We start from the raw sequence: 27,500 nt of genomic DNA, 5'->3' as shown, positions 1-27,500 counted from the left end.
GGACGCCGAGGTGGAAGAGGGCGGAGTAGAGCTGGAGATGGAGATGATGAACGGCGGTGAGGAGGCGGAGGAGGATGAGGATCTGGATGAAGACGAAGAGGAGGTCACACAGGACAACAAGGACCTAGACAGTGACTAGACACACATGGAGAAGGCTGCGGCGGAATGGAGGAAGTTTGGTTGGGAGAGGAAAAGGGGGGTAGCCAAGACCAAAACAACGTTCTTCACACCAACCTGAAGTAATATAAAAGAAAGAAATATTTCCCTTGAGGCCATGTGTTCATTAAGGTGTTCCTCGATGGCTAATTACGTAGTAGGTGGTTTACCAATATCGTTAAGTTCAAACAACCGGCCCTTTGAAATGTACCAGAACAAACTCAGGGTTTTGTCATTTGAAGGCAGAGAAAACAGGTTTAGACTTGTGTCCTGTGTCCGGTATCTTTTCCTGAGATACAGGAAACAGGTGGGCAAGGGGAATGAATTGGCATCTGCAACATTTAGCCCCATCCCTCCGCGAAATAGGTCAAAACACGGAATAAACAAACCAAAAAAAGGTGAATAGAATTGTTGTAGACTTCTTTCATCTTTTTTATTTTCGTATTTAGAGCTCACACGGAATATAACCAGCAACTGCACTGGGGTTGCAGCTTGCCCGGTCATCGCATTATGATCATTTTCAATATGCTAATTATTCATGCTCATGTCCATTCATTTGCATATACTTTGAAGATGTTACATATCACTCACACACAAATATTGTTTAAACTCCTTATTATTCAAGTTCAATGATCACCAATAGATTACTGCGACTAGCTTGCTCAGAATTCTGCTTAGCTTTGTTTATTTTTGTTGAATCTATTACGATTCGTAAGAGTCCATTAGCGTAGTTTGTTGTACATCTATGTTTTTGCTTCTGATCGTTTTGTATAATTCCTATGTCATCTTTCCATCGTTGCGAGACTGTGTTCCGTCATCCTTGAAATAGGCCTACATCAAATTATTGTTTTTATCAAAACAATCCTGTAAACATTTCCTCGTTGTGTTTTCAAGAGATAACAAGTAACAAGATCTTACAAATGGGCCTGCTATAGTTTATTCAAAGGAAGGTCTGTGGCGCTGTGTTGTGAAAACAGCAATGGACTATCACACCATTGTGCTTTACATGTTATTGTTTTCTCCTGGCATCATGTGATGTTCAGACTGTATAAGGCTTTTACTGTAAGAACTGTTAGTGCTCGTTAGTAAGTTGATGGTGGTATACGTTCAAAATAAGGAGTTTCAAATGGTTTTCCTAAATGATTATTTTTTAACAGATTATTGTGAACTTTTCATTAGCCTACCGTTTAAACATGGTTGTCTGGGCCTACTCAATGAGATAAGGAGCTATGAAGTGACATTCTTACGTCAAACTGTATCTGACAACAGTGTCCAGTAGTGCTATACTGACACCTAGCGGCAGCATCCATTTGTGCTATACTGACACCTAGCGACAGTTTATTGCACACACTCCGCCCTTTGTCAAGGCTATTTCAATGTATTAAACAAAAACCCGTTTGTTCTTCAAACTTTTCCATTTTTTTTTATATAATGTGAATCACATCATGCTCTGTTAAAGAAATTACAATGTTTGCTTGTGTGCTGTTTTTCAAAATCCGACCATCGAAATGGGTGCTTAAAGGTGACATATTATACCACCAGGTGTGAGTGTGATTAGCCTTTATTAAGCCGTTTTGAATAGCTTCCTCTTCTGATATCACAAGTGGGCGTGTCCTAGATGTATGACGGATAGATGAGCAACTTTGCTGCAGTACACTGGGTAGGCTGGTAGACTGATCTATCCAGCACATGTCTAGGTGGACACGCCCACTTGTGATGTCAGAACAGGCAGCTTTTCAAAACGGCTTGTAATGGCTAATCATACTCATACCTGGTGGTATAACATGTCACCTATAAATAATTGCGTTCACACATCACAGTATAGTCATTTATTATTAATCTGCAGATGCATATAAACTAGGCCTATTAGTTTGAACGATTCATTGTTAAGCCTAAATCAGGCCGATATGTCGATCAAAAAAATAATCGTATGCCCGGTTTCTCTTTGCTTCCTACACGATGTTAACTGATTTATGTCAATGTTTCGCCTAACCACTAATGTTTAATAAAAGCTTTTGGATGACAAATGCAGTGTCTTCTTTCTCAGTTCCAATAGCAGGACAGGATGCATCCTATCCACTGGAGGCGGTTGGGAGGCAGCACTCCCCTCTACAAAGCAATCGTTCAATCAATATTACAGGCGAATTACAAAGTAGTGTACCCTGGCAACATAATAAAACTAAATGCTGCAAGATCTGTCACATTTAAAATAAATGTCTGATTGATATAAAATTATTACCGCTTTTTAGAAGTGTACCTGCATGGACTATATAACATTAAACATAACATTACACGATTAAAACGGATAATTTCCAGATCGAAAGAATGGCCAAAGCTTTGTCTCATATTTCATGCAGCCAACAGCTTCCCCTAGTGGGCACGGATTGGTATGTACTTGTGTGGTCTACGCGCCTCAGTTCTGTTGTGCGCACAGCCGGTTAACACGTTACTGAGGGACACAGCCCCACTCCGTCTGTTACCTATGCACCTTTACTTGTAACAGTGCCCCCTGGGTACGTGCCCATATTGCCGTATGGTTGATTCGGGTTAGCAGAGAGTGGACAAATGTATAAATGCTTTTGACGCTTTGGTTGTGCTTCTCTCGTCATCACACAGGACGTCATTGCACACGATATACAGTGGAAGATAAAGATAACGTCCAATGAAGATACAGAGGCTGCGGTCGGATAGTCTTTATTGCTTAGGAAGTGCCCTGAGTGAATTTACTGGAATTATATAAGTGGCAGCCATGATAAGAACTGTTTGCACTCTCGAAATGCTAAAGGATAGCTGGTTCCATGCTCTTTCTCATCTCATTTTAGGGTACGCTTCTGCACCATCGCTAAAAGGATAGGAGATAGAGCCGTCTTTGCAGCAAAATAAACTAAAGCCACAAACGATCAACAAGACCAACAATTAATTTTCATGCAATCATGCTAATTGGAATACATGTCCATAAATATGATTGGATAGGAGTGTGAGCGTGAGCAACAATTCTCTATGTGAGAACTATCTCGTTTCACTTTTGCGACTCAGATCCTTTATTATTATATTTTAAAAAAAATATCACATATTTCAACCTGTAATTAAGGTGTATTTTTCACCGAGTTGTCCACGTTTATACAGCCTGCATGAAACAACGCGGTAAGAACGCAAGGGGCAAAATATCCTGGATACTCTTTCAGTAGTCCATCTTCGAAACATAGTAGTTTCATCACCGCCAACCACCAGAGTCGCCCTGGGTATACTTAGTTTATTTTAGTTTTCCCGGTTGTGGGGGACAGAGTTGGCGGAAATAAGCAGCAATAATCTGTTGTTGCGCTTGACTCTTCACCAGGCTTTCTCATGTCAACACGGACGCTTGGAGCGGGATGATCCAAATGAACGTTATTCGCGAGAGAGGGCGGGACTTTTAGTTACATGGGGGAGAACGAGCGCCGGGGTTGATGTTTATAATATTGCATCGTAAAATTCCATACATATATATTCTCCTTGACTTGAATTTTGTTGATCTTGTCATTATTATTTAATTTCCGTGGACTAATAAAGCACGTATACAGCGCAATGGAAGCAGGAGACCGGAAAACGCATAGCAGAAGACCGGGATAACGCCCCAAGTCATGATCCTCTCTGGTGTTGCTCTGATCCAACAGCTGCCTCTTCCTTGCAGGATCGCTCTGATGTCTTATCGTTAGCCCCTATAGTGTTACACAAACCCCCGTCGGCCTGCTGTGCGGTCCTCGTCCATGGTATTACCACAATAACACATCGACCGTGGTCTGTTAAAGGTAAGAACCAAGTTAACCCCGGTACTTGGGAAGAAGTAAAACTTTCAGACGTGTAACGTGACTTCTTGTTGTGACATAGCATGCTACGCTAAGCTAGTGAAGTGTACGTGTAGCAACAATGTACTGCTCAGGGTGTAACTAAACAAACACAATTACGTGGCCCAGAATGAGCACGTATGCTTTTGTGTATGTGTCTGTTGGAGCCATATAAACTGGTTTAAAATGTCACGGTGAGGGAACACGTAAACGTCAGCGCAGACGACCAGCTTCCTCCTTCTCTAGTGGCAAATAACGGGGTTTAAGACATTAGATATTACAATTAGATATTTAAACCTCAGCATTGACTCCTTTATTATCGACTTTCCCCCTTTTTTTCCGGTGACGTTAATATCTCATTTTCAGATTTTCCAAAATTGTGTTGTGCAATACGGTATTTCTCGTGTGCACATCTAAAGTCAGTGTTAATAGGTGTTGAACGTACAATCTTGGCAGGTTTAACAGTATTTTATAGTTCTGTTATTACGAAGAGGGAATGTGGAAATGATACACTTGTGTGTTTAACTCCTAAAAGGGTCCCCAAATATCGAAATATAATAGTTATTTAATGCAAAATTGCAAAAAAACTACTGTTAAGCGTTTACATAAGTCGTCCCAATGTTTGATTATGCATGGATGATTTGTCAATCATTAACACATTATGTCAACACAATTTCTGCCTGTATGAAAGGTCTTTTGACACCATGGGTAACCTGGGAAGGAATGGAACAACATTGCATTGACTGCTGAACTCTAGTGAGATCTATACCAATCAACAATGGGTCAACTCTACTATAGGGTCAACTCTGCACTTTTTCCTGTAAAATTCGACAAACTTTGACACGTTGAACACAGAAGGCAAAAAATGCATGCGTTCAAATTGCTATACACTGTGCCCTTGCATAAGGGGCATAGAGCCTGCACATTGCTGCATAGTTGTCCTTTGCATGCAAAGGACATGTATATGTACATGTATATGCATATACATGTACTAACCCTGCATTAACTCGGGAGTTGTCAACAAGCCTTAAAGCCAAAAGGCTAACACAGCCCTAAAACCACTTTAATGCAAAATATAATAACCTCAGAATGTGAAACCTCACGGGTGAGAGATATTCATTATATCTAGTCCGTGTGGTCACGCATACATTCAAGTTCCTGACGGGAGGTAATATTGAGAACAGAATCTAGGGCATTTGAGACAAAGTGAAAGCATTCTCTTTGACAGTTCTCTCTACACTGTCAAAAAGTGAAAGTAAGGTGATGATTCCTCAGTTACCAGTGATAGTAGTCGACCTAGATGAGGAATAGCTAGACAGTTATTCAAGACATGCTGCTCACTAATGAGCGAGCACGATGAAAGTAAGACCCGCTCACGCGCGCGTTCTTGATGTTATTTTGCATCCACGTTTATAACTCTTGAGTTGTACACCTTCGGAGGGATGATAGCTCAGTGGTTGCTCACCAACAGTGTTGATTTTAAATTGACACGGTGACGTCCTTTTTTATGCTATGGACACCTAACTTGCCGTGTTCCTTAAGGGCCACACCCAGGTTTAGGTCGCGGGGTTACTCGCAAGCCGAATTGTCATTGATTGATTAATAGAGGGTCATTTGCATAATGGTATTTATCCCTACCTCGGCCATTTTTACTATAAAAAAATATCTTAAGGTTGGACATGACTAACGGGAATGTGTACCACATTTTGTGTCATTTGAGTTAAGAGGTAATTTTTTCAAGTGCAAAACTTTCTAGGAACGAAAAATGGATCAAGAAAAACCAGTACAGAAATATCGATGGGTTCTCGAGCCAAAACGATTCAGCATGTCAAATCATGCCCATATATGGAAGGAAATCACTGCCTAGTGTTTTGAATTAAAAACGCCATTGAATTTTCATACAAGAAAATGTCAACACCTTCAAATCCACACAATCTGCATATTAAAGGGTCATCTGAATTATTTGTTTTTTTAATATCCTCTCTGAAATTCAAATAAAGCATTTGAAGTCCCTCATTACGGAAAATAAGACTGATGAATAAAATGATGGTGGCTTGCTTTGCAACCACACTAACCAGCAAACTCCCTTGCATCAAATTTGGAGCAGGAAGTGACAGAATACATAGGTGCTTTATCAGATTCATCCTGCTATCAAAGCACATCACAACAGTGTCAGTCATCTCAAGCTAGTTCCACACTGCTTGAGGCCTCTCCAGCCTGACCTCAGTGACTGGTAACTAGCTGAACTAGGCTTCTCTCTGAGACCACCGGTGCACGTGCAACTAAAAACCCACCGTAGGGTACCTCCCTGCTGGCACTTGGATGAGTTTGATGCGTGCGTTGGTCTCCTCTCATCAGTGTCTGACTCCACTCATGATCACAAAACCTTTTAATAGCATACCATTCCCCGAACCCCTTGGGTTTTTCATCTGAAACAAAATATGGTTATGAGATCATATCTTGTTCCAAAGGGGACATCCCTAGGTCATGTGAGAAAAAAAGTCTTGGTGAATCATCAGTGTACAATTGATCAGCATGTCCTGTATTCAGAAGAGTGGGCGGGTTTAAATGTACTTTTACTAACATGAGCCAATATAGAAATGAATAATTAATGAAGAAGCTGTGTCTTGACCTGAGCCTTTCCTGCTGGCCACCAGGTGACTGGAAGGGGCAGGCAGGGCCATGGCCATGTGGATCCAAGCCCAGCAGCTCCAGGGGGAGGCTCTGCACCAGATGCAGGCTCTCTACGGTCAGCACTTCCCCATCGAGGTGCGACACTACCTGGCCCAGTGGATCGAGAGCCAGCTCTGGTAAGGGGATGGGTGCTGCTCTCCCAGACGCAGTGGGAGGTTCTCATTTCTGGTGGTTTGTCACTGAAAGGTGAAATCTGTCAATGTGGCAGAATAAGGAGAGTGGGTAAAGCATGTTAGTATACCTGAATGAAATGGAACCGGTGTCTTTGGTGGGCAGGGTGATAGAGGGATGTTCTGCTGTCCTGTTGGTAGAGCAAGGTGAGAGAGGGATGATGTGTCATGTTGGTAAAACAAGGTGAGAGAGATATTGTTCTGTCATGTTGGTAGAGCAAGATGAGCTAGATATTGTACGGTCATGCTGGTAGAGATAGGTGAGAGAGATATTGTACTGTCATGTTGGGAGAGCAAAGTGAGAGAGTGATGTACGGTCATGTTGGCAAAGCAAGCTGAGGGAGTGATATTGTACACTAAAATTTTACTACATGGACTCATTGTAAGCATGTGTCACCCTTTGCTATGGTACGATACCCTGACTGGTTTGTAGTCAACATTGACTTTTAATTTTTTCGCGGTTAGGGCACCCCCATCATGGATTTACACACAACCAGTGATGTCAAGACAAAGTTTGTGTTGATACTTTGCAAAAAAATGAACTAATAGCTACTCTGATATCAACAATGATTTGCTCATTATGGGCTGGCTGTTGTCATATTGTCAATGAGTATGAAGTACAACATGCAGCTCTCTGTCTGTTGCTGGCATGTAGGACTCTACCGGCCAAGCAATGGTTTACGTAACCCTGAATCTATTCACCAGCTTGATGTTAAAATCTCAGGCAGGTGTTTCCATTTTTGACCCTGTATTATAGAATGTTATAGAGTACTGTGCTGAGGCCAATTTCCAACAGAACCGGCACGGCAGCGGCACGGCCGTGCCGTACTGCAATGCCCACTGGAAGCGGTCGGGACACGTTCCGGCTGATGGCTCAAAACGTGCATGATTATAATAGGCCTATATGAATTGCAAAAATGATTATGATTTACAATGATTCATATAATATTATTCACGAGTTATATTCAACCCCTACATAATATATATACATCAATATTCTAACCCATTAAACACGGTATGACTTCTAGATGTCATGGCAACGTCGCAGTCCGCTCACAACACTGGACTTACCATAGATAGACTGTATAATATTACAATACCCTGTGAATTGCAATAGGGGTCGACATGAGCTCATGAATATTCATGAGCAAATGCAAACTGATTGGCTGTAGAAGTGTTATGAGGCTTCAGCCAGTGTTGAATAGAAGAGGCAATTATCGTAAAGGAAGTGCTGGTTTGGGGACTGTTCCGTGCTGTGCCGGTTCTTTATCCAGTGGAATAGCCTTCCGTGCTGTGCCGTTACCGTATCCAGTGGAATAGCCTACTTGACTTTAATGGTTTCTATCATTTTCGGCGAACGGTTCTAAATTGGCCTCTACTCTCTCCAAAGTGCTCTCAACGTGTGGGACACGGGCCAAAGAGAGACCATTTATTCGTTGACCATTATTCTAATATTATCAATAATAATTACGAATGTGACTTTTTAATGATCATCCCGAGAAGTCTGATGTGTTGAACCCTAGTTTTCCCAAAAAGTATGATATTACGACCGATAACAAATGGCCGGTTGTCCGTCTGTCCAGCCAGTGTCCTCCGCTCAGCTGCCTCATCCAATGAGACCAGGGCCAGGTGTGTAATCTTAACCCTTCGCCTCCAGGGACTCGGTGGAGCTCGACAACCCAGCCGAGGAGGCAAAGGCCAAGCATCTGCTGGACAGCTTAATGGCAGAGCTCCAGAGGAAGGCCCAGCACCAGGTGGGCGAGGACGGCTTCCTGCTGAAGATCAAACTGGGCCACTACGCCACCCAGCTCAAGGTACAGAGGCCCGCCTTATGCAGCAGGCTGGCGGAAACGTGTGTGGCAGTGCTTCTCTAAACACCCCCCGGCTGGTGAATGGTGGTGAACTGTTCTCTTGAACTGTGTGTGTGTGTGTGTGCGTGTGTGTGTGTGCGTGTGTGCGTGTGTGTGCGTGTGTGTGTGTGTGTGTGTGTGTGTGTGTGTGTGTCCACAGGGCACCTATGACCGCTGTCCTCTTGAGCTGGTGCGCTGCATAAAACACATTCTCCACTCTGAGCAGCGGCTGGTGCAAGAGGCCACCAATGTGAGTTCAACCTCGAAAAAGGTTATTTATGGTGTACACGTGGAAGCTGCTGCAGGGAGAGAGCAGAACGGGCACAACGAGCATGCTTTAGAAACCTGCTCGTTCTGAGTAGTAGAAAATACCAGTTCTACTACTATTGCTGCTACTGTTACTACTGCTACTTATGCTACCACTGCAATGCTACAAATACTATATTACTACTGCTATTGCTGCTTATGATACTAATACTACTACTATCACTACTGCTAATCCTACTACTACTGCTAATGATACTAATACTACCACTACTGCAAATCCTACTGCTACTACTGATGATATTTATACTACTACTATTGCTAATGCTAATAATATCAATTCTGTTACTGCTACTTGTACTACTTCGGCTAATGCTAATGCTACCACTGCTGCTACACTAATACTAACGGTCTGTTATGAACATGCTGCCGTGTCCTGACCCCAGGCCAGCTGTGGGAGTGCGGGGCAGGCGTTGGACAGCCTGTCCCAGCGCCACCAGCAGATCAACCAGGCCTTCGAGGAGCTGCGGCTGGCCACCCAGGAGTCGGAGAACGAGCTGCGTAAGCTGCAGCACAGCCAGGAGTACTTCATCATCCAGTACCAGGAGAACCACCGCATCCAGGGTTAGGACGGGCGTGTGCAGTCCGGTTACACACCACACCACCACACCACTGCTGTTACTACTAGCCAGGGGACAGTTATGGGTATTCACAGAATGTTACAAGTAGCATGTTCAATTGTAGTACTTAACCGTTGTCTTTAAAGGGAAACACACCTTTCTAGGGTTTGGAACTCGTAGGAACGTGTGTGAATACTAGGTCCTTTTTGATTGATTTGTGTCTCAAGAGAAACACTTTTAATGGTGCTGGGTTGTCTCTTAACATGCCCGAGCTCACCTGTCCCCCTACCTGTTCCCCTGACCCCCCCCCCTCTGTATGTTCTGTGTGTAGCCCAGATCAACAACCTGGCGTCCCTGCCCCTGGCAGAGCGAACCCCGCGGGAGACGACCCTGCAGAGCAAGAGGGCCACGGTGGAGGCCTGGCTCACCAGGGAGGCCAGCACGCTGCAGAAATACAGGCTGGTAGGAACCACACACACACACACACACGCTGCAGAAATACAGGCTGGTAGGAACCACACACACACCCTGAAGAAATATAGACTATTAAGAACCACACAAACGCCCTGTAAAAATATAGACTTGTAGGAACTACATACACACCCTGCAGAAATATAGACTGGGAGGAACCACACACACCCTGAAGAAATATAGACTGGTAGGAACAACAACAATCCTCACTCACACACTCTTTCACACACAAACACACTCTTTCCCACTCTCACTCACTCACTCTCTCACACGCACACACTCACTCACTCACTCACTCACTCACTCACTCACTCACTCACTCACTCACACACACACACTCTCTGAGGTGTGGAACACAGCAGCTAGCACAAACGTACTACCCTCTTTCAGCATTTCTCTCCAGCCAACTCGTAAGCGTCGATGGATGGTAACACAAACACGATCATAATGAATTGCAATGTATAGGGACTCCCAAAGCGCCTCAGACACTGAGCGTGCGTGTGTGGGCGCGATGGTGCGCCGGTGACGATGGTTACTCAGGCTGTGTGTGTGTGTCTGCCCACCGCAGGACCTATCGGAGCAGCACCAGAAGACGGTGAACCTGCTGAGGAAGCAGCAGACGCTGATCCTGGACGAGGAGCTCATCCAGTGGAAGAGGAGGCAGCAGCTGGCCGGCAACGGAGGACCGGCCGAGGGAGGCCTTGACGTCCTCCAATCCTGGTGAGGTCACCTCCCCAGTGGCTGCTCACCGCAGAGGCAGCGTCGAAGCTCCACCCGCTGGCTATGCCTTGAGCGGCTGACCACGGCAGAGCCAATGGGAGGAGCTTGACCGGGTCAAGCTCCTCCCATTGGCTCTGCCGTGATCAGCCGCTCCCTCTTGTAACATCACAGCAGGGCAGGGCACTTTTATCGCGCAGGCTTTTCTCGTTGCTAACTCGGCCGGGTTTGACTGGGTAGGGTTGAGAGTTAAACTGTCACTCAGGAGACAACTGTGGGGGCCACTAGTGTGCATTGTGCCTTAGACCCTGTATTTGAGTTATGGGGGGGGTCAGGGCCGTTCTCCCTCAAGGAAACCGGAGCACCCCTGAAGTGAAGTCTGGGGGGGTCTGCGTTCTATTTTCAATCACTCTTCATTCCAATGCAAGGCAGCAATCATGGAATGACATGTGATATGATGCAGTGATGGTTGAACAGCTAGGGGGCGTTGTTACTTCTTTAGAGTACCTGGTGAGATTTCACAAAGTAAACACAGTAACATAAAATGCAATCATTTATTAATCATTTATTCAAGAGACTAAAATCATTGCTAACAACACAGACTAGCATACTTTGTAAAAAAAGTATCTGTTTTTACAAAGAAATACATATAGAGTAAATTCATTCTATATAGCATATATAATTAAAAAGGGGAACACCCCCACCTACGCCTTAAATGTTCTAATCCTCAAATCCTACGAACATTTGTGTGGTTGGAATGTATTTATGCATCCCCCCCGATGGCTGTGGTGCTGCCATCGGGTACTCACCTCTCCGGCGCTCTGTGCTCCACCACCAGGTGTGAGAAGCTGGCCGACATGATCTGGCAGAACAGACAGCAGATCCGGCGCTGCGAGCACCTGACCCAGCAGCTGCCCCTGCCCGGGCCCATGGAGGAGCTGCTGAGCAAGCTGAACTCTGAGATCACCGACGTCATCTCAGCCCTGGTCACCAGGTAGGCCTGACGTGTCCTCGCCCCATTGAGACCAATCACAACTCTCTAGATGTCGACGGGCCAATCAGCGCCAGGGGGCGGGAGTTTAAGTGCAATGAGGTCTCAGTCGTCGGCTTGGCAGTAATTTATTTCCACCCCAAATTCCATCTTATCCAATTAAATAACTAAGTGAGACTCTTTGGCTCAGGGTAATGGGGTGTCTTCTAATGGGGTATGGGAAGCTCTTTGAGACTGGAGCTGGGATTAATGGCTTTACAAATGATATGGACCTGTAGATTTGAAGAGCTGTGACAGCGTTTTCACTCCCTGCGCCTTCCTCAAAGAAAGAATATCTGAGCGGTAGATCAAAATAAGGGGGTGCCACACCAAAGTTAATGTGTGTCGGTTCTGTGGTTTGATTCTAACGCGTGTGTGTCATTCTCTTGTGTGGCCGCAGTACGTTCATCATAGAGAAGCAGCCACCCCAGGTGCTGAAGACGCAGACCAAGTTTGCGGCCACGGTGCGTCTGCTGGTGGGGGGGAAGCTGAACGTCCACATGAACCCCCCCCAGGTCAAGGCAGTCATCGTCAGCGAGCAGCAGGCCAAGGCCCTGCTGAAGAACGAGAGCACGCGCAAGTAAGCAGACATCTATCGTGAAGAGATTATTCTTTTTACTTTATATTAGTATGATTAGAAGATCAAGTAAGCAGACCCTCCACTGTGACAAGAACCTTTTATTTAGTTTGTATTAATATGAGTAGAAGGTCAAGTAGGCAGACCCTCCACCGTGACAAGAACCTTTTGTTTAGTTTCTATTATGATGAGTAGAACATCAAGTAAGTAGGATGTCAAGTAAGCAGACACATTACCCTAACCCTATCATGACGAGAACCTTCTATTTAGTTTATATTATGAGTAAAACATTGTGACCAGCAACCCCTCATTCAGTTTTTATTATGGGGAGTTAAAAATTGAACATTTCAGTTGCTGACCATGACAAAATGCATTTATCTTTGCAGTAGTCTGCAAAATGTTTGGTTTTAAATCCTGTGGGGTAATGTTTGGCAGTTACAGTGTACAGATGGCTAGCTCCAGCTTAACTTCAATAGAGTAAAACTAAGGCATCTGATATTAACATGCTGGGGATGGTTGATTCGCGATAGTAAGGTGAATTGACTGCTTTTATGCAGCGCTTTTCTAACCCATGTCCGCGCTGTACAATGCGTTCCACACATTCCCCCATTCATAAACACACTCATGCGCCTACGTCAGTGTCAACCATGCAAAGCAACCGCCAGCTTCAAATTCATATTCCAAACAAAACTAAACACAGTGTTCTCTGATCTTATCAGGGAACATTTTAACCTGACCTAGTGTTCTGTCTTCTGCTCTTCAGCAATGATCGATTACCCTGAACTAGTGTTCTGTGTTCTGCTCTTCACAGTGACTGTTTACCCTGACCTAGTGTTCTGTCTTCTGCTCTTCAGCAATGATCGATTACCCTGACCTAGTGTTCTGTGCTCTGCTCTTTACAGTGACTGTTTACCCTGACCTAGTGTTCTGTGTTCTGCTCTTCACAGTGACTGTTTACCCTGACCTAGTGTTCAGTGTTCTGCTCTTCACAGTGACTGTTTACCCTGACCAAGTGTTCTGTGTTCTGCTCTTCACATTGACTGTTTACCCTGACCTAGCGTTCTGCTCTTCACAGTGACTGTTTACCCTGACCTAGTGTTCTGTGTTATGCTCTTCACAGTGACTGTTTACCCTGACCTAGTGTTCTGTGTTCTGCTCTTCACAGTGACTGTTTACCCTGACCTAGCGTTCTGCTCTTCACAGTGACTGTTTACCCTGACCTAGTGTTCTGTGTTCTGCTCTTCACAGTGACTGTTTACCCTGACCTAGTGTTCTGTGTTCTGCTCTTCACAGTGACTGTTTACCCTGACCTAGTGTTCAGTGTTCTGCTCTTCACAGTGACTGTTTACCCTGACCTAGTGTTTTGTGCTCTGCTCTCCATCGGTGAAATGCTAACCCACACCATGCGTTCTCTGTTCTCCATCAGTGACAGCAGCGGAGAGATCCTCAACAACAACTGTGTCATGGAGTACCATCAGGCCACCGGCACTCTCAGCGCTCACTTCAGGAACATGGTAACTCATCTGAACTTCAGCCACCTTACCCTTTGCTTTTTGTTTAATGTATTATTGAATGGCTTTATTTCACCATAAATCTTAACACAATGGTCGTTTAGTGTTAGTCGTTTCATCGAAAGTATACATGCAATTTTATATTCAGGGTCAAAACCTGATTTAAGTATCTTCGGTTCTGCTGCAAAAGCAGTTGAGTTCTGATTTCTGCCAGCGATTATGTCCGCGAGGCTTTGGCACAGCTCATTGCTAAAGGGGGTCGTTCGAATTCCTTATAGGATCGTTAAATCAATTGCATGGAGATGGTCGTTTTAATATTTGACAGCTGCTCCATCTGTTTTTATTCACTCCACTTCATCACTTTTGACTCCCCATTATTCTCAAAGCATGAGATCTTTTAAGCGTTTTGGATGAGTCTCTAGCTGCAGTGTTGCTAGTGTACATGAGCTGTGTCCTCAATGCCTGGAGAGACTGAAGGGTAGTGGAAATCCTGACAGAAAGCGAACAGACTAGGTTGGCCTCTGTCCCTTTGCAATTTGTTGAGTTGCCTCTCGAAGGGTAGTTATACAGTTGGCATACTGAATACATTGTATAGTTCACGTCATTTTAGTTCTTTGGTTCAAGTTTTTAACACACAGACTTTATTGAATCCAAAGCAATAAAATGAAGTGTTAACTACTACATTCATATTATAGCACACAATGTTAATATTTCCATTACAAGTGTCAGTGTAGTGTTGTTAGTGTACATGGGCTGCTTGCTCTATGACCGTAGGGTTGCCATTGTGCATGTGTTGTGTCTGGTGTCCCTCGAGCAGCCGTGGTGTGCTGTGCCTGTAGGGTCAGTGTTAAAAAAAAAATATTAAATCGATTTTGGATCGATTTCATTTCAATTTTGCAAAATCGATTCATAGGGCATGAGATCGATATATTTCTTTGTTTTGTTTTGTTAGCATTATTATTATTTTTGCACTTTAATAAACAAATGCCGTAATGCAATTTGCAGTGATGTAATGTTGTAGTTCAAGTACACTTTCACTTGCAATTCCGTTCTAATTTCAAAATTGCACTTTTGAGACTTGAGACAGTTTTGTTCACGGCTCAAGTTTAAACTGTCCAATTTACAAGTTTGCACTTAAAACCTGTTGCTTAAGATGAAGAGAAAAAATAAAGTGCATTTGTATTTTGTAACACAGTTGAGCCATTTTCATTATTAAAGAGCAGATTGAATCGAATCGAATCGTGATTAAGCGATTCAGAACCGTAGGAATCGAAATCGAATTGATTTAGGAAATTGTCCACGATACTCAGCCCTAATCAGCGGGGTGCTGCTGGTGTAGCAGACCCTAGCTAGTGTCGGGGTCGTGTTGTCAGTCGTTCTGCTTCCTCTTGTCTCCGTAGTCTCTGAAGAGGATCAAACGCTCGGACCGCCGGGGGGCGGAGTCGGTCACGGAGGAGAAGTTCACGGTGCTGTTCGAGTCCCAGTTCAGCGTGGGGGGCAACGAGCTGGTGTTCCACGTCAAGGTGAGCGCGCCACGCCAGCACGGCTGACCCTCTCAAGTAGGGCGGAACGATTAATCGAATTCAGTCCGGCATATGCAAATCGCAAAGGCTGCGGAAAAAATAAGTAATACAATTTCTTTACTTGATTTCTTACTGTTACTGACTAGAGATAAGTAATATTCATATTTATTTTTTAAATTATTCATTTATAAATTCAATAGTTGAATAAAGATGTTAGAATATGAATTCATTCATCAATTCATCGCAACACATAGGCCTGGCCTAAAGGAAAGAGCAGTTTATATGTTGAATTCTTCCAAAGTTGGTTTTGTCATACTATAGAATGATTGATTGATTGATTGCCTGTTTAGTGAATAATAAAGGAACTTTAAAAATAAAAATTGCATACTAAATCGCAATCGCAATATCGGTTGAAATAATCGATTATTTCCGCATATCGTTCAACCCTACTCTGAAACCCTCTTCAAAATTTCGATTGGGAAAACTGTCTGTGAGAGATGGCAACTCAAATAGAGATCGAAACAGTTGTATGAGTGATGAGCCTCCACCGTTGTCATGATGTGCCTACCATTGTGTTGATTTTCCATTGATGTGTTTTTTATTGTGCATGATTAGTTTTAGCTTTTGCCTCCTGACATCCCTTCTCTAGACGTTATCCCTGCCCGTGGTGGTCATCGTCCACGGGAGCCAGGACAACAACGCCACCGCCACCGTCCTGTGGGACAACGCCTTCGCAGAGCCCGTGAGTACGCCATGCCCGCCACGCGTCTTGTTAAAGGGGGAGTTCAGACATTTGGACAAAGGGCCTGATTCCCAAGTTAGCCTTGGTGTTCTTTATCATTGGAGACAGTTTTCAACACATTTCATTCAGTCCTTCTAGTTGCAGAGTTCGCTCGTGCTAGGCTAGGCTAGCTTGCCTCGGGTGTACTGTGGAGTGGGTAAGACTGTTTTATTAGCAGGCTAGTATTGCCCGTTGCCGTGCGCTAGCCTAGCATGAGCAAACTCTGCAACTAGAAGGACTGAATGAAATGTGTACCTTCCATTCAGACTTCACTTTGGTTCAAAACAGTTTTTTCACCTCAGACCATTCATTTAGAGTTAACTCAGAGGTGGGACGGCTTTTATGCTCTGAGCACAACGCTCATCTTTTTTAATGGGTTTGAGCAGAAGAACGGGCTGCAATTAAATTCAAGTTTAAGATAAAAGACAGGTCGTTAAAGTGGGAACGCTTGCACAATGGGGTTTAAGTGCGTCCATTAACTCGACACAATGAGCTTGAACCTCGTTACAATGTCTCGTCTGCACACGGTGTGCCGGAGACGCGCTGAATGAAGCGCGAACGGCTCACCCCCTCCCGTGGCTCACACGCGCCCCTCCGCAGGGCAGGGTACCGTTCATGGTGCCGGACAAGGTGCTGTGGCCCCAGCTGTGCGAGGCCCTGGACATGAAGTACAAGGCGGAGATGCACAGCGGGCGGGGCCTGGCGGAGGACAACCTGGTGTTCCTGGCGCAGAAGGCCTTCCCCAGCAACAACAACAACCCCCACCCCGAGGACTATAGCGGCGTCACCATCTCCTGGTCCCAGTTCAACAGAGTAAGGAGCCACAGCGGCACACACCACAGGCTCAGTTATGGTCCCACGTCGACGCAACGCAAAGGGGGGTCTACGGACCGATGCCTCCACCGCAAGGCCCTGACGTGCGCCTCTTAAAATGTTTTACCTTGTGTCCCGGCGACGCAGCAGCAAGGGCTGTGATTGGCCCACACCTAAACAGGTTCACGACTGCGTCGAAGCGTCTGCGTGTGTGCGACGTGGAACCATAACTGAGCCTTCAGTCTGCTCAATTGACATAGCGCTATCCGTGGTGATACTCCTGTTAACAGTGAAGGAAGGATCCCTAATGTTGTAAAACGGTATCTGCTCTGTTGCGCAGGAGAGTCTGCCTGGACGTAACTTCACCTTCTGGCAGTGGTTTGACGGAGTGGTGGAGCTCATGAAGAAACATCTCAAGCCCCACTGGAATGATGGGTAACTAGAGAGGAAAAGGGTTGTGGTCACTGCCAACATGATGTTTAATAGAGTGCAGTCAAACTACTCTTATGGGGGATTAGCATTTTTATAGCTACATAAGTAATTGAATTGTAATTCTATTTAGCAACAACCAACTTTTTAAATTTCCCAAAACACAGTTTATAATAACCAGAAACAACTCAGACAAGAATGAAACAGAAAGTATCATTGAAGTTGTTTAAAAATGCAGATGAATGGTTTCCCTAAGGTTATATTACAGATAAAGTTAAGAGTTATAAGTAAAGGTCATCGAGATAGAAGCAGCCTAAATAGTCCAGCCATGCCTACGACCTTACAAACCGCAGAGCAAAGCATCATGGGAGTAATGCAAGGCATCATGGGAGTAACGCGGCGAGGCCTGAGTTCCCAGCGATGTGACCCGCGGTGTGGCGTTGTGCTCCCTCAGGGCCATCATGGGCTTCGTGAACAAGCAGCAGGCGCAGGACATGCTGCTGTCCAAACCCAACGGTACCTTCCTGCTGCGCTTCAGCGACTCTGAGATCGGAGGCATCACCATCGCCTGGGTGGCCGAGAACCCCAACAAGACAGGTGAGGTGTGTGTGTGTGCGTGTGTGTGTGAGTGAGATATAAGCCTGGGCTTATCGAATCCAGTACTGCACTTTTAGTCTTTGAGATTACGAATGTGGAGATCACATGATGAGATGAAATCTCTGGAGTTCACATGAACTCAGATAGGCTGAGACTGAACAGAAATGTACGCAACTTTTCACTGAAGATCACGAATGGAGTTTTCACCTTACCTTATCGGGGCTTTTTACGGAGGCTACGTGACGTATGATGCATAACAATACAATCTGTAACCACGGACTGTATTATTCTGAGGTGATGCAGAAATTAAAGAGGAAATGATGAGTTCAACGTTGCAAACCAATAGTCAGAAGTTTTCTCCGAAGATTGGTGTTAACTGGAACATTATTTTTCGAGAATCCTAAGTTGTCATGGTAACTTGTAGGTTTTAGCAAACCAACTGCAGGTGGTGATTGCGAAAGATGGCAGGCGCCTGATGACTCACCTTTTCTTAAGAGTTCGCTGAAGCGCTTGAGCCCCCTCTGCTGATTGTATTAGGTCATTGCAAGGTTTCAGTGTTATGGATAAGGACGGTGATCCTGGTCTGATTGTGTTTTGATTTGAATGCGACAATATTTTTGTTACTTTAAAGTGGTAGTAAAAAGGCACAGCAACCATAGCCATATATATTCGTTTATAGATATTATTTTTTAGATATTGGTAGATATAAGTTTGTAGATAGGAGTTCCATCCCCACAAGAGAAACAACTAGGATTATGTTTGGAATCAGTCAAGTCTATATATGCCTGAGAGAAAAAAACTTACTCAGGAATGACTCACAAATGACAAATAATAATGAATACAATATGATAAATTACCATAGAGAAACCTGGAATGAATTGTACATGTTGCCTCTTGGTTTTGGCTAGAAATTGGATGATTCTTCTTCAAACATATTTTCTCTTAAGGAGAAAACACTAACAATACTCAGTCCAGACTATCGTCATTCAACACCTATGGCCCTCGTCCCTCTGATTGTTAACCTGTTGAACCTCAGTGTATCTCCCAAGCCAGTGACATGTTTGAGGGATCGGAGCAGTGAAGGGGGACTGACCGGGGGGGGTTTCCTTGCCTCAGGGGAGCGGCTGGTCTGGAACCTCCTGCCCTACACCACCAAGGACTTCTCCATCCGCTCGCTGGCCGACCGCATCAGTGACCTGAACCACCTGCTCTTCCTATACCCCGACCGGCCCAAGGACGAGGTGTTCGCCAAGTACTACACCCCGCCCCTCTGTAAGCACTTCCTGTTCTGTACTGGTCTGCTAAAGACCCTCCCACATTGGTGTAATTCGGGGGATGTGTTTACAACTTTTCATGCTACATGCAGATATTCCCCTTTTTGGTTCTGGTACGACTATAATTGTTTGGAAAGACTTTATATTAAGGGTACGTTAATTACCATTAGTTATTACTGTAATAAGCATTGTTCTATTGCTTTAGTATAGGGGTTTGGGTTTGATGTAAGGGTTAACCTTAACTTACTAAATGATGTATTAATGAATACCTTGACATGAAAACCATTTCCTTATTTTGGGCTTTTAATTATGGAGTACTATGATTTATGTATCTAGTTCCATCATCAAATTGTTCTATATGAATATAAATGTATTGATCATGTTTATTTTCTTCACAGCCAAAGCGGTGGATGGATACGTCAAGCCACAGATCAAACAGGTTGTGCCTGAGTAAGTATCTCCGCTCTGCATGAACTCTTAACCTCAAAGTCAGCCCTCCACTAAATCCAAACCAGCACTGGAATATGAATAAATCACACACACGCATTTATATAAAATACAATTTGACAAAGAAATAGCATAATTCAGCGTTTTCCCTTCAGCTGTATTATGGATGAAGGGCTCTGAAGGGCTTATTCATTTTCAATATGTACGCGATGAGAACTAGTTCATTTTTCTCATATTAATAAAATGTTTGTAATGGCAGAGGATGTTGCACCACGACCTGCCCTACATATGAAACAATTCAAACTTCTCATCTCCCTACACAACTACTCCTTCTCCTCCACCTCCTCAATGCTTTTGCAATATCAATCGCGGAAATGGAAGAATTAAAACCTCTTTAGAGCAACGGGTCCTTCAGCTTCTTCCTCTCGTCGGACCCGAGAGACAATCTCGGAGCACCCCAGAATCCCTTTCCTTGAACAGATTAGGATCCTTTAAACGGATAAGGACTCAGGATTCAGAGAAAAGATTCAGAGCGTTCTGAGTGCTCTGTGAATTGTCAAGTCACGACCCAAAATGGGTGGCGACCAAGAACCAGAAGAACCCCCGGCCTGGCTAGAATTTCTCTCTGATCTCCTGTTGTTTGCGGGTAGATTTACTACACCCAACCCTGAGCCTGTCTACATGGAGCAGGCCGCCTCCCCCACCATCAGCAACACCACCACCTTCAACATCTTCCCCCCCATGTAAGTCTCTCAGTGGGGAACCCACACCTCCTCTGCTTGTCCCAAGTCTTTCTCAGATCTCATCTCGCTGTAGTGTACAAATATAAATATTTGTTGATCCAGGTTCGACAGTTCAATTTCTGTGTTCTTCAGAAACAGACACTGCACCAAAACTTTAATATAAATAGATTTAAAATATGATTTAATAATGTAATAAATAATAATTACATAATGATTAAAGAGGCTGTAATATGGTCAGTTGCTATGCTGGTAATTTTTTGACATGTTGTAGTGAAGTTGTGGTACTCAGAGGTAATTACCTTAAGAAGGGTAGATTATCAAACCATACAAGATAAACTAGAGTACTTTGGAGCTGTGTTAAAAGTAGATAATTTATATGTCTTCTTCATTATTATAATATTTTCGATTTTTCATGTCAATATATTCCGTTTCTGGTAACTGGTTGACAATTTGTGCTGTAACGATGTAGACAATTAAGGACCACAAAAAGTATTTGGAATAAATGGCCGCTTGCGCACCACACCGCTACGCAACAACATAAGACATCGCTGTTTGGTTCGCTCGCAGTCAACGATGCTTATTAGCTGAACAAAACATCGGAATCTCCCCCTCCAAATGTAGGGGGTTCTCCTAGCGTTTAAAAGAAACCCTAAGACAAAAATCAAACCCTGTTCTCCATGAGAATCTTTGTTTCTGCTGCTAGGAGTGACCCAATGCTGGACGCTGACGGGGACTTTGACCTGGACGACACCATGGACGTGGCACGCCACGTGGAGGAGCTCTTACGGCGTCCCATGGTCAACCAGTGGAGCAGTCCGCAGCCCTGAACCCAAGCTATCCAACCAGCAGTCAGCAGTCCTGAAGCCTGACTCACCAGCAAGCTGTAACAGTCCTGAACCCCCAAGCTAACCAACTATCAGTATACAGTCCTCAACCCAAGCTATCCAACCAGCAGTCCTCAGTCCTCAACCCTAACCCACCAACCAGCAGTCCTCAGTCCTCAACCCTAACCCACCAACCAGCAGTCCGCAGTCCTGAACCCTTGCTAACCTCAAGCTATAACAGTGCTTAACCCAAGCTAACCAACCAGCAGTCAGCAGTCCTGAAGCCTAGCTAACCAACCAGCAGTCCTGAAGCCTAGCTAAGCAACCAGAAGTCAGCAGTCCTGAAGCCTAGCTAACCAACCAGCAGTCAGCAGTCCTGAAGCCTAGCTAACCAACCAGCAGCCAGCATTCCTGAAGCCTAGCTAACCAACCAGCGGTCAGCATTCCTGAAGCCTAGCTAACCAACCAGCAGTCCTGAAGCCTAGCTAACCAACCAGCCGTCAGCAGTTCCTGGATCCTAGCTTACCAACCAGCAGTCCTCAACTGATCAACCAGCAGTCAGCAGTCCTGAACCCAAGCTAACCAACCAACAGTGCACAGTCCTCAACCCTAACTCACCAACAAGCAGACCTGAACCCTAACTCACCAGTCACCAGACAGCAGCCCTCAACCCTAGCTAAACAACCAGCAGTCAGCAGTCCTGAACCCTAACTAACCAACCAGCAGCCAGCAGTCCTCAACCCTAACTAACCAACCAGGAGTTAACAGTCCCTCAGACGGTGGCCCAACCAAAATAATCTCTAGCATGGTGGTAGCATGGCTCAGTGTTGGGTCACATGACGTCCATCACATGCTATTTCATCCAAGAGGAATGTAAACGTCAGCTACACTCTCACTGTTAACAATACGCATGGGTTTTAGGGTTGCCGAAACCTGCAGGTGACAAAATGTTGTGTCTGTTGTTTTTTTGAACGTTTTTCCATTGCATTGTTTGGCCAAAATGGACAGTGTTCGGCTCTTTTAAGTCTTAGTTTTCTGTTGTACATTATAAAGCCGATTCTATTAATTGGGATAATTTCTTATTTTCTTTGTTTTTTCTCATTTAGAGTACTTAAGCCCCCCTATATCTTTAAAATGAAATCTAAAATGGTGTGTTCGTACCGACAAAACTGTGAGTTTGCACACAGTTATTACATAGTGTGTTCCGTCACAATAGTTCAAGCAGGGACTAGAAGAGCATGGAAGAACAGATCATTCAGTGCACATATCACAGTGACTGCCATGTGTGCGTCAAAAATTGTGTATTATAGAGACCAGCAGCCGATGCGAATACGGCAATTTCATATTATTTTCGTACAAAAAGTGTATTACTCTGGGAAAAAGTTGAATAATTTCAGCAGTGATGTTTGCATTTTCTTTTTTAATCATGTGCGTCGAAGTATACCCACTCAGAATATCTTAAATTAGCGTTACCCTATGTTTTGTGTTATAAAATATCTGTAATTTATACTCTTATACCTGGTTGAATATGAAATAGTTGGTATCTTCCTGGTTATAAGTGGGAGGTGGTAGCGGTGAGATAAAACCGGTCAGTGCAAACATCGAAATGGCGTCCAGGCAGGACAAAAATAAACTATTTTAATTCAATTTTTTACTTTTAAGAACGAGTATCACGGTTATGATTTATTTGTTGCATGCTGTTTGCGTGTTCTATGTTATCAACTATTATGCATCTATTCTGAATAAAAGTCCAACTCATGTTTCGTATCTGAAACCAGTCTGCAGCTCATGACGAACCCATCTTAAAACACATATTTACTCTGTTTGGTCTCATTTCGGAAGTTCAGTCGAATAATGTGTATTCAGTCCAACCGTCCCCAACAAGGCAACAAATGGTTGGTTCTAGGTCCATGTTGGTTGTCATGTTAAACATAAGGATGCAGGATGCTTGGGTGCTACCTTGAAAGGCCTTACTGATAATCAACTCTGCTTCCGGACAGCAGAGGATTGTCCTGTGGTTGTTCTATCCCTTTAGGAGATCCTAAGCTATGTTTGTGTTACCAATGATAGAGAAATATCAGGAGCAATCTTCAGGAACAGATACCCAAGTCTCAGTCAATAAAGTAATTATTTTTTTATGAGCGACTTACACATTTTTATAGAGTCAATGATTTTGTTTGGTGTTTTGGTCTTTTTGTGTTTTTTGCTTTGCCCGATTTTAGATTTTTGAATGAACATAATTGTGTTATGTACAAATGCAAAGTAAGACAACAAGCACTTTCATGCTATGCTTAATATTAACTCTGTCCTGTCCTGTTTAAAGTCATTGTTTCCTTACCAACAGTGTTGATTTGTCCTTTGTTATTCTGCTAATTGCTTTGTGCTTTTGCTGTTGTTCTTTTGTATAAAGTGTGCAATTGTGAAACTCATTCATTTTTTCAAATTGAATGTGGATTTTTGTTTTACGATGGGATTTCGCATTGGAGGTAATGAATGGTAATGAAGTCGGGAATAAAAGTTTTATATGTAAGCAGACTCTTTGGAAGTATTTTGTTTTCCCATTATGGAGAGTGGAGGCATGTTTCCAACATGGACATATAATAAAATAAAAATAATTTAAAGAATAAATGCATAGATGTGCTTCTATTGGTTTCACTTGGTTTTACACAACCTCTAACCCAATGAGCTAAATCTATAGGAGCTCCGGGTATTCTGATATATCACAATTCTAGACCCCAGTTATCCTGTTTTCATACATTTTAATAGTTTTGTTTAGTTTTATTTATTTGTCACATACGCAATTGTACAGGGCAATGCGTAGTGAAATTCGTATGCACCAGTCCTTCTGTAATTCAACTATATAAAGTGCAAGATTATAATAATGATTGGGTGGTGGGCTAAGGGACATTGTCAGTCTGGTTTAACAGTCTGATGGCCTGGGGAAAGAAACTCCTCCTCATCCTCTCTGTGTTGACCCTGAGCAGACGGAAGCGTCTCCCTGAAGGAAGCGGGGTAAACAGACTGTTGTTGGGGTGGCTGACGCCATAGGGATCCTAGTGAGCGCTTTAGTTGTCACAGTTGAATAATGGTCTGGTGCTTTGTCTCCTTTTTAGTGCACATGCAGAATAAATCCCAGTTACACTTCTAATTAAAGAAGAGAAGATATTTCGTCAGCCCAATCACAACATGTCCCATATTACCTTTTGTTTCTTACAAGCCTTCTAGACCCTTTCATCGAACCCACCAGCAGATGGCGCCACTCAACCGGACCATTTGGTGTTCGGAGGGTATAGCGGAAGAACGCTATACATCCATTTAATCTTTATAAAGCCTGCGTGTGATGGTGTTTACCAAACGTGCATAGGGTTTTTAGCGGTTTATTTAAAACCACATTGTACTTTTGATGGCGGGGCATACTAGGTTAATTGCGATGTTTACTGCTGGCTGGAAGTCGTATTGTGTCCCACATGATCGCTGCTAGTTGGGCTGCGTGCTTGTTCGGTGCGTTCCTGTTGTTCGAGGGCTGGGTGTTTCCAGCTCCCCCGCCCAGGCCAAGAACCACAGGATGTCCCTTTCCTGATTCCTCAACGATAAAAATGACTGTGAGTGTGTGTGTGTGTGTGTGTGTGTGTGTGTGTGTGTGTGTGTGTGTGTGTGTGTGTGTGTGTGTCTACATTTTCCATTCACTAACATGATGCACCACTTTTTCACATTTTCCCAGTGTGTAGTCACACTGAGAATCTATTTTAATTATTTTTTTTTTAATTATTCAATGAATTATAGTTACATGCATAATGTCTCATAATTATATTTGGACATATAACAAAAGTGCACCTGTGATTAATATTATAGAATAGTGTACTATAGAATAGTATTATAGAATAATACTCATTATTATCCTCTTCAACTGTGAATGTAATACCCCTCGCCTAACACGTTTTATTTTACTTGTTTACATATTTAGTTCTCTTATTTTTGGACAATGTAGGGTGCAAATGATCAGCCGAGTCCTGATAAAACCTCATTGGCTGCCTGGCTGTAAGGGAATGAGCCCGACAGCTGGTAGGAAATCCTACTACACCACCAGGTCACATGGTCCCACCCCCCAAACACACACACACACACACACACACACACACACGCACACACACACACACACACACGCACGCACACACACACACACACGCACACACACGCACGCACACACACACACACACACACACTAATGCGTGTACAGTATCAAAAGAGGGAGGGGGAAGGGAGGCATCGGGGCTAAGAGAGCGAAGGAGGAGGGAAGGAGAGGAGAGGGAGGGAGGGTGGGAGGGAGGGAGGGATGAAAGGAAATCCACAGCATGAGCGAGGCTTACAACCGCCTCGGTGACGGAGGAGCAGCAGGGACGAGACAGCAGCGTGGGACAGATAGCGGTCCGCCGCGGCGAGCAGCACCACGACCTGATGTTTTTATCATATCTCTCCCTCGCCCTTCGTCTCGTTCTCATCTGATCCAGATTAGGCGAGCCGGCGGGAGAGACACGGAAAGTTAGTTGAGGGCCGGCGCCGAGGGCTTCCAGAGGGGGGCCGGCTCCCTGGAGCGTATCCCGGAGGACATCTGTGCCAGTGGTGACAGGAGAGCCTCTGGCGGCGGTGGGAGGCAGAGGTGTGTGTGTGAGGGCTCCTCGCGAGGTCCTCAGACACTTGTGTGTTGCCACCTTCCAGCGTGCTTGAGGGAGTGTGTGAGTGTGTGTCTGTGTGTGTGTGTGTGTGTGCGTGCGTACGTGTGGATGCGTGTGAGTGCGAGTGTGAGGAGTGAGGTGAGGCGGTCACCTGTTCGTTACACACCATGCCACAGATGAGGACCTGGGATTCCTGCTGAAGAGACAACCATGGCTAAGGTAAACACACACACACACAAACACACACACACAAGCACCGACACGCGCACAGACACACGCTTTTGAAATTCCCTCCAGTGTATCTCCTAGTTTTCTACTAGGAGCGACCCTTTCCTTTTCACGAAACTTCCAGTTCTGGAAGTTGTACAAGGAGGTCCATGGAAGCCAGACGGGGTATTTCTGCACATGCCTCTCTGTCTGTGAGAGAGGGGCATCTCCCACAGAGAGCCACTGTGTATTTTTAGCCAGCGAGATGGTTCTATTCTGGCTGTTTTGTTTGTGTGTGCCACGGCTGCCCCCCCTTTCACCGAGACCGTCTGCGGAGTGCAGTGTGACGGAAACAGAGGGAGCGAGCTCTGGTGGTTTCATAGTGTGTGGTTTTTGTTCTGTTACACTATGCAGAGCGAAGGGGAAGTGTGATGTGGGAGACAGCGGAGGCTCCGATAAGGGGAGCCCAGTGACAATCCAGATATAATGGAGAAAGCGTGTCCTCTGCCCCTGTTTAAGGGATGCCTTGTTTTTGTGTTTCTTTGCATGTCTGGGGGCATGACCGGGTTCGAGGATATCCTGCTCTTAGCTGACCCTTGTTTAACCGAGTATTTACTGGAAGGAGGCTTTGCTGGACGAGAGGTGGAGATTTTTCAGGGTCACTCGTGGAAAACAGTATCTGCTGTTTTCCTCAGAGAGAATTGCTTTTTATTTGTCTGCTTCACACTCTTGTTAAAAAGTCAACTGTTTGGGAAATACTTCTAGAGTGGCTTCAGAACGTAGGAGGCCTTCAGGACGAGTGAAGTAAGCTAGTGGGCGGAGGCCGGTGTGATTTAACTGGAGGGTGGCTAGTTTGAGTCTTTTGAAATGGATTTTTTGCAGTATGAAGACTCTGTCTCTATTGGGCCACTACTATAACGGAATAGCCTCCATACCTCCCCTGAAAGAGCTGCATTTTCTGTGGCAAACAGCACAACTACACTAAACAGCACAACTACACTAAACAACCAAACAGCCCAACTACATTAAACAACTAAACAGCACAACTAGACTAAACAACTAAACAGCACAACTATACTAAACAGCACAACTACACTAAACAACTAAACACCACAACAGCTACTGTCTCCCTTTGAGTCCAACCTATTTCTCCTTTAAGAATCACATCCACCTCTGGCTCGTAGAGAAGCAGCGTCACATCACAGCCGCGGGAGGAACCGCGTATCGGACCCTTTCTGCTGCTTCCTGCGCTTTAGCCTGAGGGCCACTCGTGGCGCGACCCCTCGCTATCTCGGCTAACCGCAC

At 44.5% G+C, this 27,500-nt stretch overlaps 3 protein-coding genes across 5 annotated transcripts in view; all 3 read left to right on the top strand.

The window, feature by feature from the left end:
- The window catches only part of LOC307090112 (caveolae-associated protein 1-like), an 18,206-nt gene extending 16,029 nt beyond the window's left edge, over positions 1 to 2,177 (top strand). Inside the window, exon 3 of the mRNA XM_079756655.1 lies at positions 1 to 2,177. This exon is cut by the window's left edge and continues 710 nt beyond it. Coding sequence (XP_079612781.1) covers positions 1 to 139 — 139 coding nt within the window. The 3' untranslated portion in view covers positions 140 to 2,177.
- Positions 2,178 to 3,815: 1,638 nt separating this feature from the next.
- On the top strand, positions 3,816 to 23,854 carry LOC307090372 (signal transducer and activator of transcription 5B-like). The gene is made up of 19 exons (XM_079756990.1): positions 3,816 to 3,944; positions 6,638 to 6,790; positions 8,502 to 8,658; positions 8,855 to 8,944; positions 9,405 to 9,582; positions 9,910 to 10,040; positions 10,618 to 10,769; positions 11,605 to 11,760; positions 12,197 to 12,376; positions 13,800 to 13,887; positions 15,285 to 15,407; positions 16,057 to 16,149; positions 16,789 to 17,001; positions 17,342 to 17,436; positions 17,885 to 18,027; positions 19,144 to 19,299; positions 19,700 to 19,751; positions 20,399 to 20,491; positions 21,195 to 23,854. The coding sequence occupies exons 2-19, from the start codon at positions 6,663 to 6,665 to the stop codon at positions 21,316 to 21,318; spliced, it is 2,352 nt and encodes a 783-aa protein (XP_079613116.1). The 5' UTR covers positions 3,816 to 3,944; positions 6,638 to 6,662; the 3' UTR covers positions 21,319 to 23,854.
- Positions 23,855 to 25,703: 1,849 nt separating this feature from the next.
- LOC307090369 (rho GTPase-activating protein 23-like) overlaps positions 25,704 to 27,500 on the top strand; it is a 44,030-nt gene continuing 42,233 nt past the window's right edge. For all 3 annotated transcript variants that reach the window (XM_079756986.1, XM_079756987.1, XM_079756985.1), the window contains exon 1: positions 25,704 to 26,207. In XM_079756986.1, coding sequence (XP_079613112.1) covers positions 26,199 to 26,207 — 9 coding nt within the window. In that variant the 5' untranslated portion in view covers positions 25,704 to 26,198. The remainder of the gene's footprint in view (positions 26,208 to 27,500) is intronic.

Source organism: Pollachius pollachius, assembly GCF_949987615.1.
Source record: "Pollachius pollachius genome assembly, chromosome: 19".
NCBI lineage: Eukaryota > Metazoa > Chordata > Actinopteri > Gadiformes > Gadidae > Pollachius > Pollachius pollachius.
This window is presented reverse-complemented; position numbering and strand designations above follow the sequence as displayed.

What these genes read in the sequence shown, in the direction of transcription:
- LOC307090372 (XM_079756990.1), top strand. Translation starts at nt 6,663, where the DNA reads ATGGCCATGTGGATCCAAGCCCAGCAGCTCCAGGGGGAGGCTCTGCAC. An exon ending in GGAGAACCACCGCATCCAGG is followed by an intron (nt 9,583 to 9,909) that starts GTTAGGACGGGC and finishes TTCTGTGTGTAG; the next exon opens with CCCAGATCAACAACCTGGCG. An exon ending in TTCAACATCTTCCCCCCCAT is followed by an intron (nt 20,492 to 21,194) that starts GTAAGTCTCTCA and finishes TTCTGCTGCTAG; the next exon opens with GAGTGACCCAATGCTGGACG.